The following is a 14856-nucleotide window of genomic DNA, read 5'->3' as shown; positions in this document are numbered from 1 at the left end:
GAAGAAGAAGAAGAAGAAGAAGAAGAAGAAGAAGAAGAAGAAGAAGAAGAAGAAGAAGAAGAAGAAGAAGAAGAAGAAGAAGAAGAAGCAGCTACTTGAGCTGATCTATCAATGTCAGGACAAAGTTAGAAACTCCATGTTGCAAGTGTGCTATTGGTACACAGAGGGTGGAATGAGGTTGTCTGGTCTCTGAGGACCAGGTACAAACTGATTGAGAGAAGCCATGGTGGTATCATTTTAAAGGGATTTAGTTAAGAAAGGTCGCTCAGGTCTTAAAGAAGTTTCAGGGGGATCATAAGGAAGCAGGCACTAACCCAAGGAAAATGTCATTGTGAAAAGAGCCACTGCCCTCTCCATCATGACAGGCAGAGGCTGAGTCAAGCCCAAATAGAGGACATAGAATGTTAGAAGTAGAAGTTTAGAACGTTGGAGATGGGGTTACTACTGTGAACCACAATTTTACTGACTTAAATGAGAATGCTATTGTGATGGAAAGAAACGGCGAAAGTAAGAAATGTGCCTAAGATCTCACTGGGGCAGAAAGAACAAAGCTGGGGAATATGACATGAACCAGTGGGAGAAAGAAAGAAAAAGTGGTATCGGTTCAGCAAGCTCGGCACTTCAGTTCCTATTTCAGGAGTTTACGTATTTCAGTTAAAAGGCACAAGCAGATCTGTCCAGGGAGTAGTGAAAGAGGGCCAGGTACACACGTAGCATGGAGTGCTGGGCAGCCTCTGAGGGCCAGATACACACGTAGCATGGAGTGCTGGGCACCCCCTGACATCCTGTCTGTGGTCTCCTGGGAGGACCACGCTGTCTTACCTTATGAGACGTATGCAAGTTTAGTTCAATCCTTTCCCAGAGCAACAGAAACCCAAGCAACTGCAAAGCAAAGGAGGCGAGGTGATTATTTCCAGCTTACTAAAGTCCAGCCCAGAACAGCCCAGTGGCTCAGGAGCCTCTCATGATGGGCACCACTTTTGCTTCTTGGGGCTACCCTTTATTCTCTCTTGCCATGGTACTTCTCATCCCTTTTAGGCTCTTATCCCCATGCCACTGACCCTTGAAGCCAGTTCAAATGTCACTTCCTGTCTGTAGCTTCTATTAGCACCCTAAGAAGAATTCATTATTCTTTCCTCTGGGGTCTCACAGCCATTATCACTGATGCTTCCTGAATTTCTGCACACTATTTTCTCTGTGATGGACTTCATGCTTAGATTCGCTAACAAGAGAAGAGAGTTTCCGAGCCAACTCTCCCAAGGGTCATTTAAAAGCTCTTTCCAGGACTGGTATTGATGATGTTGACTGTCATTACAGTTGGAATATGCTCCATACATTTTAAATCTAAGTCTAAATCTATCCAGTCTTCAAGCCAGTATGAACACAGAAACTGCAAACCTGAGTCCTCATGTGTTAGCATACTCGTGTACAAAGCACTTACCTTTTACTACAATAATTTGGTGTACATGATTTTATTTATTTTTACTCAGCCCTATAAAAATACCATTTTATTAAACATCATTCTCAATTAAAAAGCAACCAAAGCTTAGGAGAGTTCAGTCAAGTTATAGTAACCTTGACCAAAATTACTACTGAATAACCTTTGTTCTTCACTGCTGGGAATCAAACCCCAGGCCTAGCACTCTCTCCACTGAGCTCCACACTGAACTCTCAAAGTAAGTGCCCTAATGATGGGGGGTGGGTGGAACCAGGCCTCTCTCCTTCCTCACCATTGTCCAAGAGATGTAGGCTAAGTAGTCTGTTGAAATTGAGACTGCTGGGCACTAATATTCTCATGCTGGAAGCTAACAATCCTATTTCCCACTAATTGTATAAGTGAGGTACAATTCAGTGGCCCAGAATTTAGCTTAGAGCATATATTACAGCTCCGTCTTTCTCACTGAGAAAGACTCTACCTTCACATCCCAACTTCTAGAAAGATTTTCTGAAAATGGAAACCCATGTTTGCCAAGTACTCTTACTTTCAAAGCCTTTCAAAATCTGTCACACATTGTGACTCTCCATTATTCTACATTATTCTTTTCCTAACAAAATATCAAGTATATTTAACCCTTATTACTCTCTCAAAATATGTTTTCTCATCTCACAATGTTCCTTCCCATTTCAATCCCCATATGTCCAAAACCATTATCTGTTCAAGATCCCACTCCAATGCTGCTACGTTTTCTGTGGTGTGTGTGTGTGTGTGTGTGTGTGTGTGTGTGTGTGTGTGTGTGTGTGTGTGTGTGTGTATTTGGTGTGGATGTTTGCACATGTGGTCATGTATATGCATACACTTTTGTATATGGGCCACTTTTATCTTTGGATGAAAGGTCTTTCTCTGAACCTGAAGTTCACTGCTGCCTAGTCCATGAGCTTCAAGACCTTCCATGCCTCTGCTCTGCCCCCACTGCAGCCCTGGGTCTGATTCTGGAGACACTTTACTATGTTATCTTCCAGCCCTCCACTACCACCTCTTTTATCAAGTTTTATTTGATGTCCTTTGCTAGAAACTCTCTCTTCCCTCTTAGAAGCCTTGACAAATCTCATGTGGGAATTTCTAGTGATAATTACAACGTTCCATCAGAAATAGTTACATTTTTCTGTGACTCGGTTGTCTAAGAGATTCTAAACAATGAATGAAGAAACAGCCATAATTTCATCTCATTCCGATCTGTGAAGAGTAAATTTCCTTGTCAATTTGATTGGATTTAGAACTACCCTGGAACTACTTCTGCATGTTTGTATAAGATTTTTAACAAAAAGATCTGACAGAGGAGGGGAGACTCACTCTGAATACAGACAGCAGCATTCCCTGGGCAGAGTCCTTAGGCCGAGTAAAAAGGACAAAGGGAGCTGCAGGTGAGCATGGATCTCCCTTGGCTTCCTGACCAAGAGACTTAATATGACCAGGTGCTCCTTTTGCCTGCCGCTTGCCACCTCTCCTTCTCCACTACAGAAAGCTACACCTTTCAAACTGTAGGTCAAATACCGCCCTCCCCCACCAAGTTTCAACTGTTAGTGAGAAACAGAGTGAACACATTATCTCTATCAAGGGCTCTCCATGAAGATAGAAACCACATTTTACTTTTATTGATTTCTACATACTCAGTACTTATTACAGTATTTTCACAATGACTAATACATTTTAGAAGAAAATATTGCAATTTGCAACATATTTAAGGGTTTGACTCTTGTGTGTCAGAGAGAAATCAGTGGAAACATGGAATTATGAAATTAAAGTAAGTACAGTTTTCCCTGAAGTTCTCTTTCTGTTTGGTTCTCCCTTTTCATGGACCTTTCTCTTACATGGTGTGCATTCTTCATGCAACATGGCTTTACCATGTCATGCAATAGAGACAGGGTCATACACAAATCATTTGCATCTGAACTGCACAACTAGTGTGCATGTAGAACTGGTTTGATGCACAAGTCCCAGATTAGGAATGTAAAGCTCTTGGCATTTAAGTGATAATACTGAGTAAGTTAATGGATAGAATATTAAATGGGGGAATAAAGTAGGGGTGCTCTGTCACCTGCTCAAGGGTCAGCTTGATTAGACACACACTCTAAATAGCATAAATCTCCTTCAGCATGAAATTGAAGGAGATGGTGTAAACTCCAACTCTACTAATTTCAAGGACTATAGATAGATACACTAGCACAGGAAGGAGTAGCCCATGAGGCTGTTTAAGGAGGGAAAAAATGAGAAGCATCACTCACCAAAAGCAAGGTAGTGTAGGCAACCATGATCCCAGCTGCACTCAGCATCAAAATGGACCAAAAGAACCAGCATCCTGTCCCTAGATAAACAACCCTGGAAATAACATTTCAATGCTTAAAATATAGGAGGAATCAGTAATAGCATCTACATCAAGGGTGAAGACAAGAGCGAGTTAGATGAAGCATTAACCAATGCTGGGGGAAAGAAGAGAAGCACTGTGCACAGATCTATGAGCACTTGGGGATTTTTTAAATTTTAATTTTGGACTACAAGCAACCAGATATATTGATGAAGCCTCTATAAGTAGAGAGATTTTTTTAAAAAATTATTTATAATATAGATTCAAATTTATATCATCTTTAATAATCAATTGTGATGTAGAAATTCTGCAATAACAAAAGAAAAAGAATCGCCCTCTGTCTTAGTTAGGGTTTCCATTGCTGTGAACAGATACCATGACCAAGGCAACTCTGATAAAGGACAACATTTAACTGGAGCTGGCTTACAGGTTCAGAGGTTTAGTCCATTATCATCATGGCAGGAAGTATGCAGAGTTCAAGAAGGCATGGTGTTGAAGAAGCTAAGAGTTCCACCTCTTGTTCCAAAGGCAGACAGGAGAAGACTCACAGGCAGCTAGGAGGAAGGTCTCAAAGCCCACCCCCACAGTGACAAACTTCCTCCAAGAAGGCCACACCTCCTAATAATGCCATTCCCTGGGCCAAGAATATTTAAACCCCACACCCCCTAAATTAATTACATCAATAAGACTAGTTGTCTCTACCTTTCAAGCTCCTCATCTAGGTCCATGTACACCTTCTTCCACAATTGCTTTCATCTGTATGAGAGAGTTGTGTCCTACACATGTTGTTCCTAATGTACCATCTATGGGAACTATCCTAGTGACTTGTTGAGAAAGACAGTGTTGTATTTGTCTAGGTTTTCTATGTCAAAGAGTCTATACTTCTTATTTCAAGAAGACAGAAATGACCTTATTTCCACTCAGAAACTAGAGAAATACCTCAAATATATATATGTGTGTGTGTGTGTGTCTTGTGTATGAGAGGCCAGGGTCCAATTCAGAGGTTGGATGGAAAAAAGGGACCCAATGAAGCTCTCAAAATAAATGAAATTGTGCCCAACAAAATGCAATTAATATAACTATCAAAAAAGATTAAAGAAAATATATCTAAGATCCAAGTCTGGGAGATAACTCAGAGAGTAAAGGTGCTTGCCACCAAGCCTGATGACATGAGCTTGATCTTCAGAACCCATGTGGTGGAAGGAAAGAACTGACTCCTGCAAGCTGTACTCTTGCTTCCACACATGTATCACACACACACACACACACACACATACTTTTAAAATTTTTTTAAAATGCTTTTCAGAGAAGTAAACACTTGGATTCACAGAACAAAAATAGTACTGCTTTTAAAAAGCACGAAGAGACCTTAAAAACAAGATTAAATTAAAAAGATCAAAGATGATCTTACAAGTGGTTTACATGAGGCCAAAGTATTACTACTCAAACAGTAACTGAGTGTTGATATTGACATTGCTTCCAAATGACAAGAAAAACTTAAGAATTGACATTTAATTCACATTTAATCTTTTTTCACAATCATCTTGCTAACCATTTTATTTATTTTTAATTCTTCTCAACTCCAAAAGCTGTCTTTAAGGTATTTGATCACTGGTGAGAGGGCTGGCTGCTCTCTCACTGAGCAGGCTCGGGGCTGCTCTCAGCTGCTCTCAGCTCTGCTGTGGATGGACCAGAGGGAAGGAAGAACTGGGATTTTCTCTCTCCCTCTTCTACTCCTCTGTCCCTGTCATCTGTGGTCACTCTTCATGGAGGGATGATGGGTCAAAAGGAGTGTCGTTTAGAATGAAGAGGATTTTGCTTATGTGACTGCTAATACACAGTGGAACCTGAAAAGGGAAGCCTCTTTTTGGCCACCACTTCTTTAAACTGGGACTATGTAATACTGAGGGCTGCACAGAGGGCTCATTCTACGTGGACTGGCCCGATTTAAGCCGCTTCTTAATGTTTCCTAAGCATTTTTTTCTTCTCTGGAGAGTTGCAGTCTAAGGAAAATATGCATCTTCTTTTTAAATAATATTGTTTATATTTATCTATTTTGTGGACATAGGAGGTACATGTCACAGTATACATGTGGCAGCCAGAAGACTTCTTGTGGCAGTCATTTCTCTCCTTACACCATGTGGGCTTTAGGGATCAAATTTATGTTGTCCGTCTTTACCTGTTGAGCCATCTTTCCTGCCTCAATAAAGGGCCTCTAACACAGATACCAAACTGCAAATTAAAGAAGCGACATAAGCTTAAAGCAGAATGAAAACAGAGAAACCCATGCACGTGATCATAAAATCATGGAAACCAGATAAAGAGGAAACTCTTAAAAGAAGGCAAATTTTTCAAAGACAGCTTAGGTTCAAAAGACCAAAGATGGATAGCATACTTCTCAACATAAACAAAGCAACAAGATGGGAGAGTGAGGGAATCACTGTGCTAAGAGAAAAACTGCCAATTAGAACTGTAAGTCTGTGTGAGATACCCTTCAAGAATTAAGATGAAATAGATCCATCATCACAAAAAATAGGAACTTCCAGAAATAGTCCCAGCAGGTTCTTGTTAACAGAAATTCAAAGGCTTTATGTATGTCACCACCAGACAACTTTTGCTGTGCCTAGCTACAGGACTTAGATAGCATTCAAGGGGTGGGGGAAGTACAAGCTTGTGAATATTAGACATTGTACAACCTTAGTTCTCTAGAGATCTCAATGCCAGGTATCTTAAAATCCATATACACAGAGAACAATTGAAATGCATGTATTGAAGAATAATTCAGAACAGATCCATAATAAACTTGCTTAGAAACTGATAAAACATATTGAACATGCTCAAAGCATAAACAGCACAAAGGAAGAAACACTTCTAAAGAGAATATATTTTTAAAAACTGCTTTGAAACACAAATGACTCAAATTAAAACAAAACAACTCCATCAAGAAGACTTTTTGAGTAATCAAACTGGAATCTTTAATGTTGCCACTGGCAGCTTACTACAGGAACTGTCTTTTACCTCTACTGTAAGCAGAACTGGCCATAATCTTTTGAGAAAGCACACTGGCAAAGAAACAACTGATTTTAAGTGTTCATTCTCTCAATGCCAGTTGTACTAATCTATTCTGAGGAACATTAGTCAAAAAATGAAAATTGCATTTTATCATTAGCTTATCAAGACATGAATGTTGTTCATAATGCCTAGGCAAAAATAAGTAAACAACCTCACCCCAGCTTATTAGCCATGATAGCAGAGACTTGTAATCCAAGCTCTTAGACAGTGGGAATGGAGTCTCTGAGAATGACAGTTTGAGGACAGCCTGAGCTACATAGCAAGGCTCTGCCCTTGTCCCACCACCCGACCATACAGAAAGCAAAGTTAATGCCATATTAACTTTCATGTCATATTCTGGAATCACATAAAAATAATATTCAATATGAGTTTTAATAATTTATTGAATGCTTATTTTATGTAAAATACAAAGCAAAGTTATAAAAATAGTATAAACATAATGGTGTAAAATAAGCACAGGAAAAAGGTAGGTTGTGATTGTCACTTGAAAATGTGATTATTTTCTAATTTTCTGCATTTAAAAATTATTACAGTCATTCATTGTGCCAGGGTATTCTCATGTGCGGAGGTCAAAGGGCAGTTTGCAGGAATCAGTGCTCTCGTCCCACCATATGGGTCCTAGGGATTGAACCCAGACCGGTGGGCTCTGTGGGAGACACCTTCATCTACTGAGCATCTCTCCAGCACTAATTTCCTGCATTTTTTACATTTAAAATAACTAACTAGATTTATCTTTATAAAGAGAAAAATAAATTGCACTTCATTAAGAAAGAAAGAAGGCCTCACATACAAATATGCCTTCTCCCACAAATACCAAATAATGGGTTAGGCTTACAAAAATGAGAGGGTACACTGGGCCAGAAAAGCTGGGGTGTCTGAGATTGGTCCAGGAGTGGCTTAGCTATGAAAGGGAGCTGAGAAGGGATATGTGTCCCTGTGTTGAGAGTTCCAAGGGACCCCCTAGAGACAAAATAAGGAAGCAAAGGGTATAGGAAAAGCAGAGAAAGCAGGGCTGAGGGACATAATCGTGCAAGCAAGAAGTATGGACATAAGTAATCAAAGACTTCGGAGTGAAGATGACAGAGGATCCTGTCTGAGGGCTGGGGGTGCTGGTAGCACAGGGAAAGCTGAGAACACCATTTGGCATTCAGTGCGTTGAGTGAGCATGGGTGGAAGGGAGATGCAAGTTTGGGTGTAAGCATCTGACTACTGCCCTCTTACCCGCCTCTTACCCACTGTGCCAACTCCACTTCTGTCCACCCTTGCTACTAAACCACCGGATCTGGAGAGCCCAAGTGGCTCTCCAGTGAAGGAGTCCATACACCAATAAAAATACAGAAACCGGCACTCACCAGTCAAAGCCGTTGTACTCATTGGAGGTTTCCACCCAGACGAACAGTAAAAGCACAGACAAGATGAATGCCATCACCAGGCACATATAGAAAAATTGCTCTTTCTGGAAAGAGAGAAAAGTGTAACTTAGCTCCATTTGTTCCTGTGATCTCAATAATTCTTGTAAACATTTGCCAAAGGTCAATACTGTTCTGGTGTTGGACATTATCTTCCTTAGGTTAGAATAACCTGAGGTCTTATAAAGAGTAGGAATCAAAAACTAAGGTAGCAAGCACACACAGAAAAAGGCACCCTGACGAACTGAAGAGGCCTGCAGGCACTGAGGCAGCACACCACTGCCCAGAGTGCAGTGACTCCATCTTATACATGCTCCTTCGCAGAACCTCAGTGGACCTTTAAAATGCACATGATCAAATAATGTCCCTGCCCCACTCAAACCCTCCCAGGGATCCCTATGCTATTATACTGTCACCATCCAGCCTTCCACAGCCTACACGGTTCTATAGGATTAGTCCTTGCCCATCCCCTACCTCATCTCTTCTCCACTGACTTCCTTTCCAAGACCAGTCACACGAGCTGCTTTCTGTTTCTCTAACACAACAAACTCCATTCTTACTCAGGAGGAGCAAGGTATTTGGCAGTGCTGACTGAAGTGCACTTGTCCCAACACAGACTGGCTCTGACTCTTCATCTTTCCACAAGGTCTCTAACCACTCCCCTTCCCATTTTCTAATATATTTTTCTATTTTATCTTCAAAGACCTTATTACTATTTGAAAGCATTTCTCATCTGTTATTTATTGCATAACTTATTCCACTAGAATTTTAGCTGCTAGAAAGCCAGAAAAGGCTTCAGCTGTCTTGGCTACTGTGGTATATCTGATATACTTAATAATTTTCTGCTAAATAAAATTGTTTATCTTCTTTTAATCTCATAACCATTCTGGCTTGAAATTTTTCAAGTGTTCCTCTCTGTATATAGATTAATGCTTGAATTTTTTTAGCCTAATGTAAAGTTGTTAGAATTTCATATGAATTTTATTTTCTGATTCTAATTATTATTTATTCCTTTAAATGTCCCTAAATCCAGCACTGGAAATCTAATTCTCCTTAAACACATCATTGTGCTTTTTGATCTTTAGAATTTTGGTTAGTTCTCCCTGTTCTCCACCCCAAACTCAAAATAATTGTCTATGTATTGCTTTCTATATGTGGCTTTCCAAAGTCAGTAACCCTAAGAACACTATGGTAATAATAACCATCAAGTAGTAACAGTATATCATACCCAATTCAAATAATATCTCTGCTATTCTCATAGGAACTCCTGTGGTAGGCTTTGCTGTTACTATCTCTCTGGTTTGGGTTCTGAAGCGCAGAGATGTTAAATGACTTGCCTAATCTCTTATAATAATGGGTCACTAATTGAGGGATGCTCAGTAGGAAAGACATAAATTGAATCTGGTGGTCTTTCCCTTTATGCAATGCTCCATTTAAATAGAAATGGGACTTGAAAAATCATCTAGGGACTTTACCAACTCAACCCCCTAGCTACAGGGAGAGTGGGGTATATCACATAACCAGTTCAAGTTACAGTTATAATTAGAACCCATACATACTCCAAAGTTCTGATCCAACATTTTTACCATTATACTAGACTACCACAAATGCTACCATTTTCAATACTGTTTCCCTTTATTTCTTACTCTGTATCATTTGTAGATCTCAAGTGATTGTATTTTTCATTCCTGAGCAGTAAACAACTGGTCAGATGTACCCATCTTTCTCCATAGCTGCCTTCACTACTGTAATCCACACCACCCACACCTCTTCCTTGGCACACTGACACTGTCTCCCTTTGAAAGCAGAGGCCTTCCTACATTGGCACCTTCTGATACAACCTCCATACATCAAATAACCATTCCAAATCACAGCTCAGGCCATATCCTCAGATTAAAATATGGCACCTCTCTGGTGATGGAGATCAAACCCAGGGCTCCATGCATGCTACACACATGCTCTATCACTGAGTTACATCTCCAGCTCTCTTTAGGTATTCTATATTTCCTATATTAAATGGATAAGTTCTTAAAATTACACACACTGACCCATTCACCTCTCCAACTTCACTTGCCAGAACTCTATTCATTTCTGCTCCACCTAAATCTAACAATCTACATACTCCCTACATGCTTTGGCACCTCAAAGATAATTTCTCATACCACACATATCTAACCAATTTTTAATCACCTTTCACCTTCTAAATAGTTACCCATGGCCTCTCCCTTAAATATATACCTATGTGTTCATACATATACTCGCTGCTATGCTAGAATGTGAACGTATTTAACTTTTCACCCAGCAGAACATGAGCTATTTGAAAGTAGATCATGCCTGAAGCACATTTGTGACTAGAATACAAGGCAAGTATCTGGGCATGAAAAATATAAGGGACACTCTTGGTTTCTCCAGGGAAGATCCCATTTCCTACATTTTTCCTTTATAACTACTCAAACCAGACATAAGCAATGAGAAATCCAGGACTGGAGATGTAGCTCAGTAGTAAAGTACTTGCCTAGCATGTGCAAGGCCTTAGATTCACAGCCATCAAAATCCCAAAGATAGGCAGGTAGGCAGGTGAAAACACACATATTTATAAAATAAAATACATTAACCAGAAATTAGAGATCTAATGAGTGAGAATCTTGGCCTTTAGTTGGGCTATGCTTAAGTCCCATGGAGGCGCCTGACTTTTCCTATCGCACTCAGAGCTCCCCAGGCTCAGTACATATTTAGTGAGACGGGGAGGCTTCCTTAGGCTATGCTTCATGCTACCGCTCAGAGTTCTGCTAGTGAAAATCAAGCACTTGCTTGGCCAGGAACCAACCTTGTTTTCTACTGACTATGTTCCCTATTTGCTCCCCACCCCATCACCTCAGGAACACACTATTCCCTAGGAAACTAACGGAATAGAAAATTAAAGATTGAGGTGCTGGTGAGATGACTTAGTGGTTAAGGGTGTCTAATGACCAGAGTGTAACCTGCATGATGAAAAGACAAAACCAACTCCTATAGGTTGTCTTCTGATCACCACAGATGTGTTCTCTCTCTCTCTCTCTCTCTCTCTCTCTCTCTCTCTCTCTCTCTCTCTCTCTCTCTCTCTGACAAGGACTACTATTGATAATGAAAGATTTGGGCATTCTTGTAATCTCCTGTGAACATTTAATTGCATCCAAGTCTTCTTCAAAATTCAATGAATAAATGTAAAAGTGAATGAAAGAATAAAAGAATAAATGAATAAATGAATGATATAAATAAAGAAAAAGAAAGAAAATAAAATTGAGGGGCTGGCCAGGTGCTCAGCAATACAGCTTTTACCTAGCATATAAAAAACCCCATAGATCTGGCCTCCTATAAAACAAAAGAAGCAAGAAAGGAGAGAGAGAAAAGGAAAAAGGAAGGGAGGAAAAGAAGACATCAAGTCCGTTCAACTCTGGCTCTAGATATTCACAGTACTTTGATGGGAAAACTGAAGCCTAGTGTACCTAGCCTTGGGACTTACAATAAGTACTGCAGTGGTTAGGGACCCACCCACACCCACATCTACGTAATTGTAGTCTAGCTCCTTTCCATCTCTGTACCCGGGAGCAGCAACAGGATCCAAGTTCAGTTTTTTCCCACTCTCTGTATTGCCATTGGCAACTGTAGCAGCCAGTCAGGAAGGTGATGAAGCATTTGTGGTTGAAGTACTGATCTATCCATGGGCTGGAATTCTCATTTGTATTTTTTAGCTTGCTACTAGACGAATCTTGGATCTCTTCCATGGTTCACCCTTTTGCTGGAAGGACAAATAAAACAATCAGAACCTAGGGCAGCCCCTGCTCATTGCTTAGCCCGCCATCCATAGACAGTTCTATCACAATAGATAGATACGAACATGCATTTACAATCAAGGATCGAATGTGGGATTCAGCCGAGGAATAAAAGCTTCATCCAAACTTCCTAACTAACTCACTGAACACTTTTTGTAGCCATTGCACCACACTAGGTATAGTTCTCTCACTTCTGAAGTGAGACCACATGTCTACCCTAGTCAACTAAAAGGTGCTAAAAGCATCAATCACACAGTATCTAACTGCAACATTCTCTTGAAATAACCCAGGATGTTAAATGCATGGGTGACATATGAAAAATGCCATCCTCCTTATGTGTGATTCAAACCCAACGTCCTGTCCCTTTCCCTTCTTACTCTCTGCCTTAGAGTTACTGTTGTTGTGATAAAACACCATGATCAAAAGCAACATGGAATGGAAAGGACTTAGTTTGCTCACACTTCCATATAACAGTTCATCACCAAAAGCAGTGAGGGCAGGAACTCAAGCAGGCCAGGAACCTGGAGGCAAGAGGCCATGGAGGGATGCTGCTTACTGGCTTGTGCCTCATAGTTTGCTCAGTTTGTTCTTTCTTCTAGAACCCAGGGACAACAGACAACAGCTGGGTCCTCCACCATCAATCACTAAGAAAACACCCTACAGTCTTGCCTATAATAGGATCTTTAGAGGTATTTTCTGTTTGTTTGTTTGTTTGTTTGTTTGAGACAGGGTTTCTCTGTATAGCCCTGGCTGTCCTGGAACTCACTTGGTAGACCAGGCCGGCCTCTAACTCAGAAATCCGCCTGCCTCTGTCTCCTGAGTGCTGGGATTAAAGGCCTGCGCCACCATGCCCGGCTTAGAGGTATTTTCTTAGGTGAAGTTCTCTTGTATGACTTTAGCTTGTGTCAGGAAGACATAAGCCTATCCAGTACGCTCTCCATGTGGGATCAGTCACAATCTCAATGATGCATGGTAGAATATTCAAAACAGCAAAAGTTGAAAAAATAAACTTTTGTTTTGTTTTGTTTTTGAGACAGTATTTCTCTGTATAACCCTGGCTTTCTCTAGACCAAGCTGTCCTCCAACTCAGAGATTTACTTTCCTCTGTTGGTTATCTGCACAGATGAAAAAAAATACACATTTATTTTCTCTTTTTGCCAATACCACCAACAGATATTATACAATTAGAATTAAGTATAAGCTGTCCTGGTGGTGCACATGCATCTATTCAGGCTGAGGAGAAAGGAGGAGTGTAAGGTTGAAGTTGATGTGGACTGAATAGTTAGGGCCTGTCTTTAAAACAAGTCTGAAGGGAGAGAGAAGTGGGAGGAGGAGGAGGGAGGGGCACGCGGCTGCGCAATGGCGTTAAGACTCGGGCGTCTTCCACTTTGCTGTTCACCTTTCTCATCCAAGTTACAGCAGAAAATAGGAGAACAAAGAAGAGAAGTCTGCCTTACCTTAAGGATTTTTACAGAAGCTAAGCATGGCATTTCACAGACATTTTCTTATTGGTAAGATAAGGGGGGAGCATAGTAAGTGAACGGATATTAACTTTTCTCAGTGTATCATGATAGATAATGCTGTTCCTTGGGTTAGTAACATGGCTCAGCAGGTAAAGGCAGCTGCCACCAAGCCTAAAAACCTGAGTTCCATCCCCAGTATCCACATGGTAGAAGGAGAAGGCCAATTCCCATGTTCTTCTCTGACTGTCACTTTTGTACTGTGAAACATGTCCACACACACAATCCAAGCAAAATGAAAGAAAAAAAAGGTCAAAGAATGTTGTTTTCATAGCAAAGGACTTTCAAAGAACATGTAAATTCAGCCAGTGTGTGTGTGTGTGTGTGTGTGTGTGTGTGTGTGTACTTGTGAAATAAGTAGTTAAAAACAAACAAGAACACTCACTAGGAAAACAAACAAAAATAAGACATGATTATAAAAATAGTTATAAAGTCATAGAAGAGCTAACTCTAGGCAGCAGGCTCTACTATTAAGAATTACAGCCATGTTCCATTGTGTTTTTATAAACATCATTCTGTGTCTGAACTGAAGAATCTCTAGTCTGGGGTGGGGGTGGAGGTGATATGTCTCAATAATTAAGACTGCTTGCTGCTCTTCCAGAAGGTCAAAATTAAGTTCCAAGAACCCACATGGAGAGGCTCACAACATACCCATAACTACAACTCCAGGAGACCTGACATCCTCTCTGGCTTCCTCAGGAAATCTACACATATTCATGTACACACACACACACACATACATACACAGGAACAAATAAAATTTAAAAAACAAAACAAAATAGACAAAATCCAAGTCTGAACTTCTACTTTGACCAAAATGGAATAGCAAAAATTTTGGTGACCTTTCCATTTTAATTGACTAAAACCTGGGGAAATATAAAATAATACTTTCCAGATAATGGACAATAGTCAGAGATAGTGAATAATCCCCAAGAGAGAGCTGGAGAGATTGCTCAATGGTTAAGAGGTTCTGAGTTCAATTCCCAGCAACCACATGATGGCTCACAACTAGCTGTAATGGGATCTGATGCCATCTTCTGGTGTATCTGAAGACAGCTACAATGTACTCAAATAAATAAAATAAATCTTTTTCTTAAAAAAAAAAAAAAAAGAATCCTCTCAGCACATAATCAAAACACTAAATTCACAGAACAAAGAAAGAATATTAAAAGCTGTAAGGGAAAAAAAAAACAAGTAACATATAAAGGCAGACCTATCAGAATCACACCAGACTTCTCAA

At 40.2% G+C, this 14856-nt stretch overlaps 1 protein-coding gene across 1 annotated transcript in view; it reads right to left on the bottom strand.

Moving 5' to 3' along the window:
- Positions 1 to 12048, bottom strand: part of Gdpd4 (glycerophosphodiester phosphodiesterase domain containing 4) — a 94549-nt gene extending 82501 nt beyond the window's left edge. The window contains exons 1-4 of the mRNA XM_021206994.1: positions 11866 to 12048; positions 8228 to 8331; positions 3724 to 3817; positions 823 to 882 (exon numbers count right to left, since the gene is read on the bottom strand). Coding sequence (XP_021062653.1) covers positions 823 to 882; positions 3724 to 3817; positions 8228 to 8331; positions 11866 to 12048 — 441 coding nt within the window. The remainder of the gene's footprint in view (positions 1 to 822; positions 883 to 3723; positions 3818 to 8227; positions 8332 to 11865) is intronic.
- Positions 12049 to 14856: the final 2808 nt, after the last annotated feature.

Source organism: Mus pahari, chromosome 1, assembly GCF_900095145.1.
Source record: "Mus pahari chromosome 1, PAHARI_EIJ_v1.1, whole genome shotgun sequence".
Classification (NCBI taxonomy): domain Eukaryota; kingdom Metazoa; phylum Chordata; class Mammalia; order Rodentia; family Muridae; genus Mus; species Mus pahari.
This window is presented reverse-complemented; position numbering and strand designations above follow the sequence as displayed.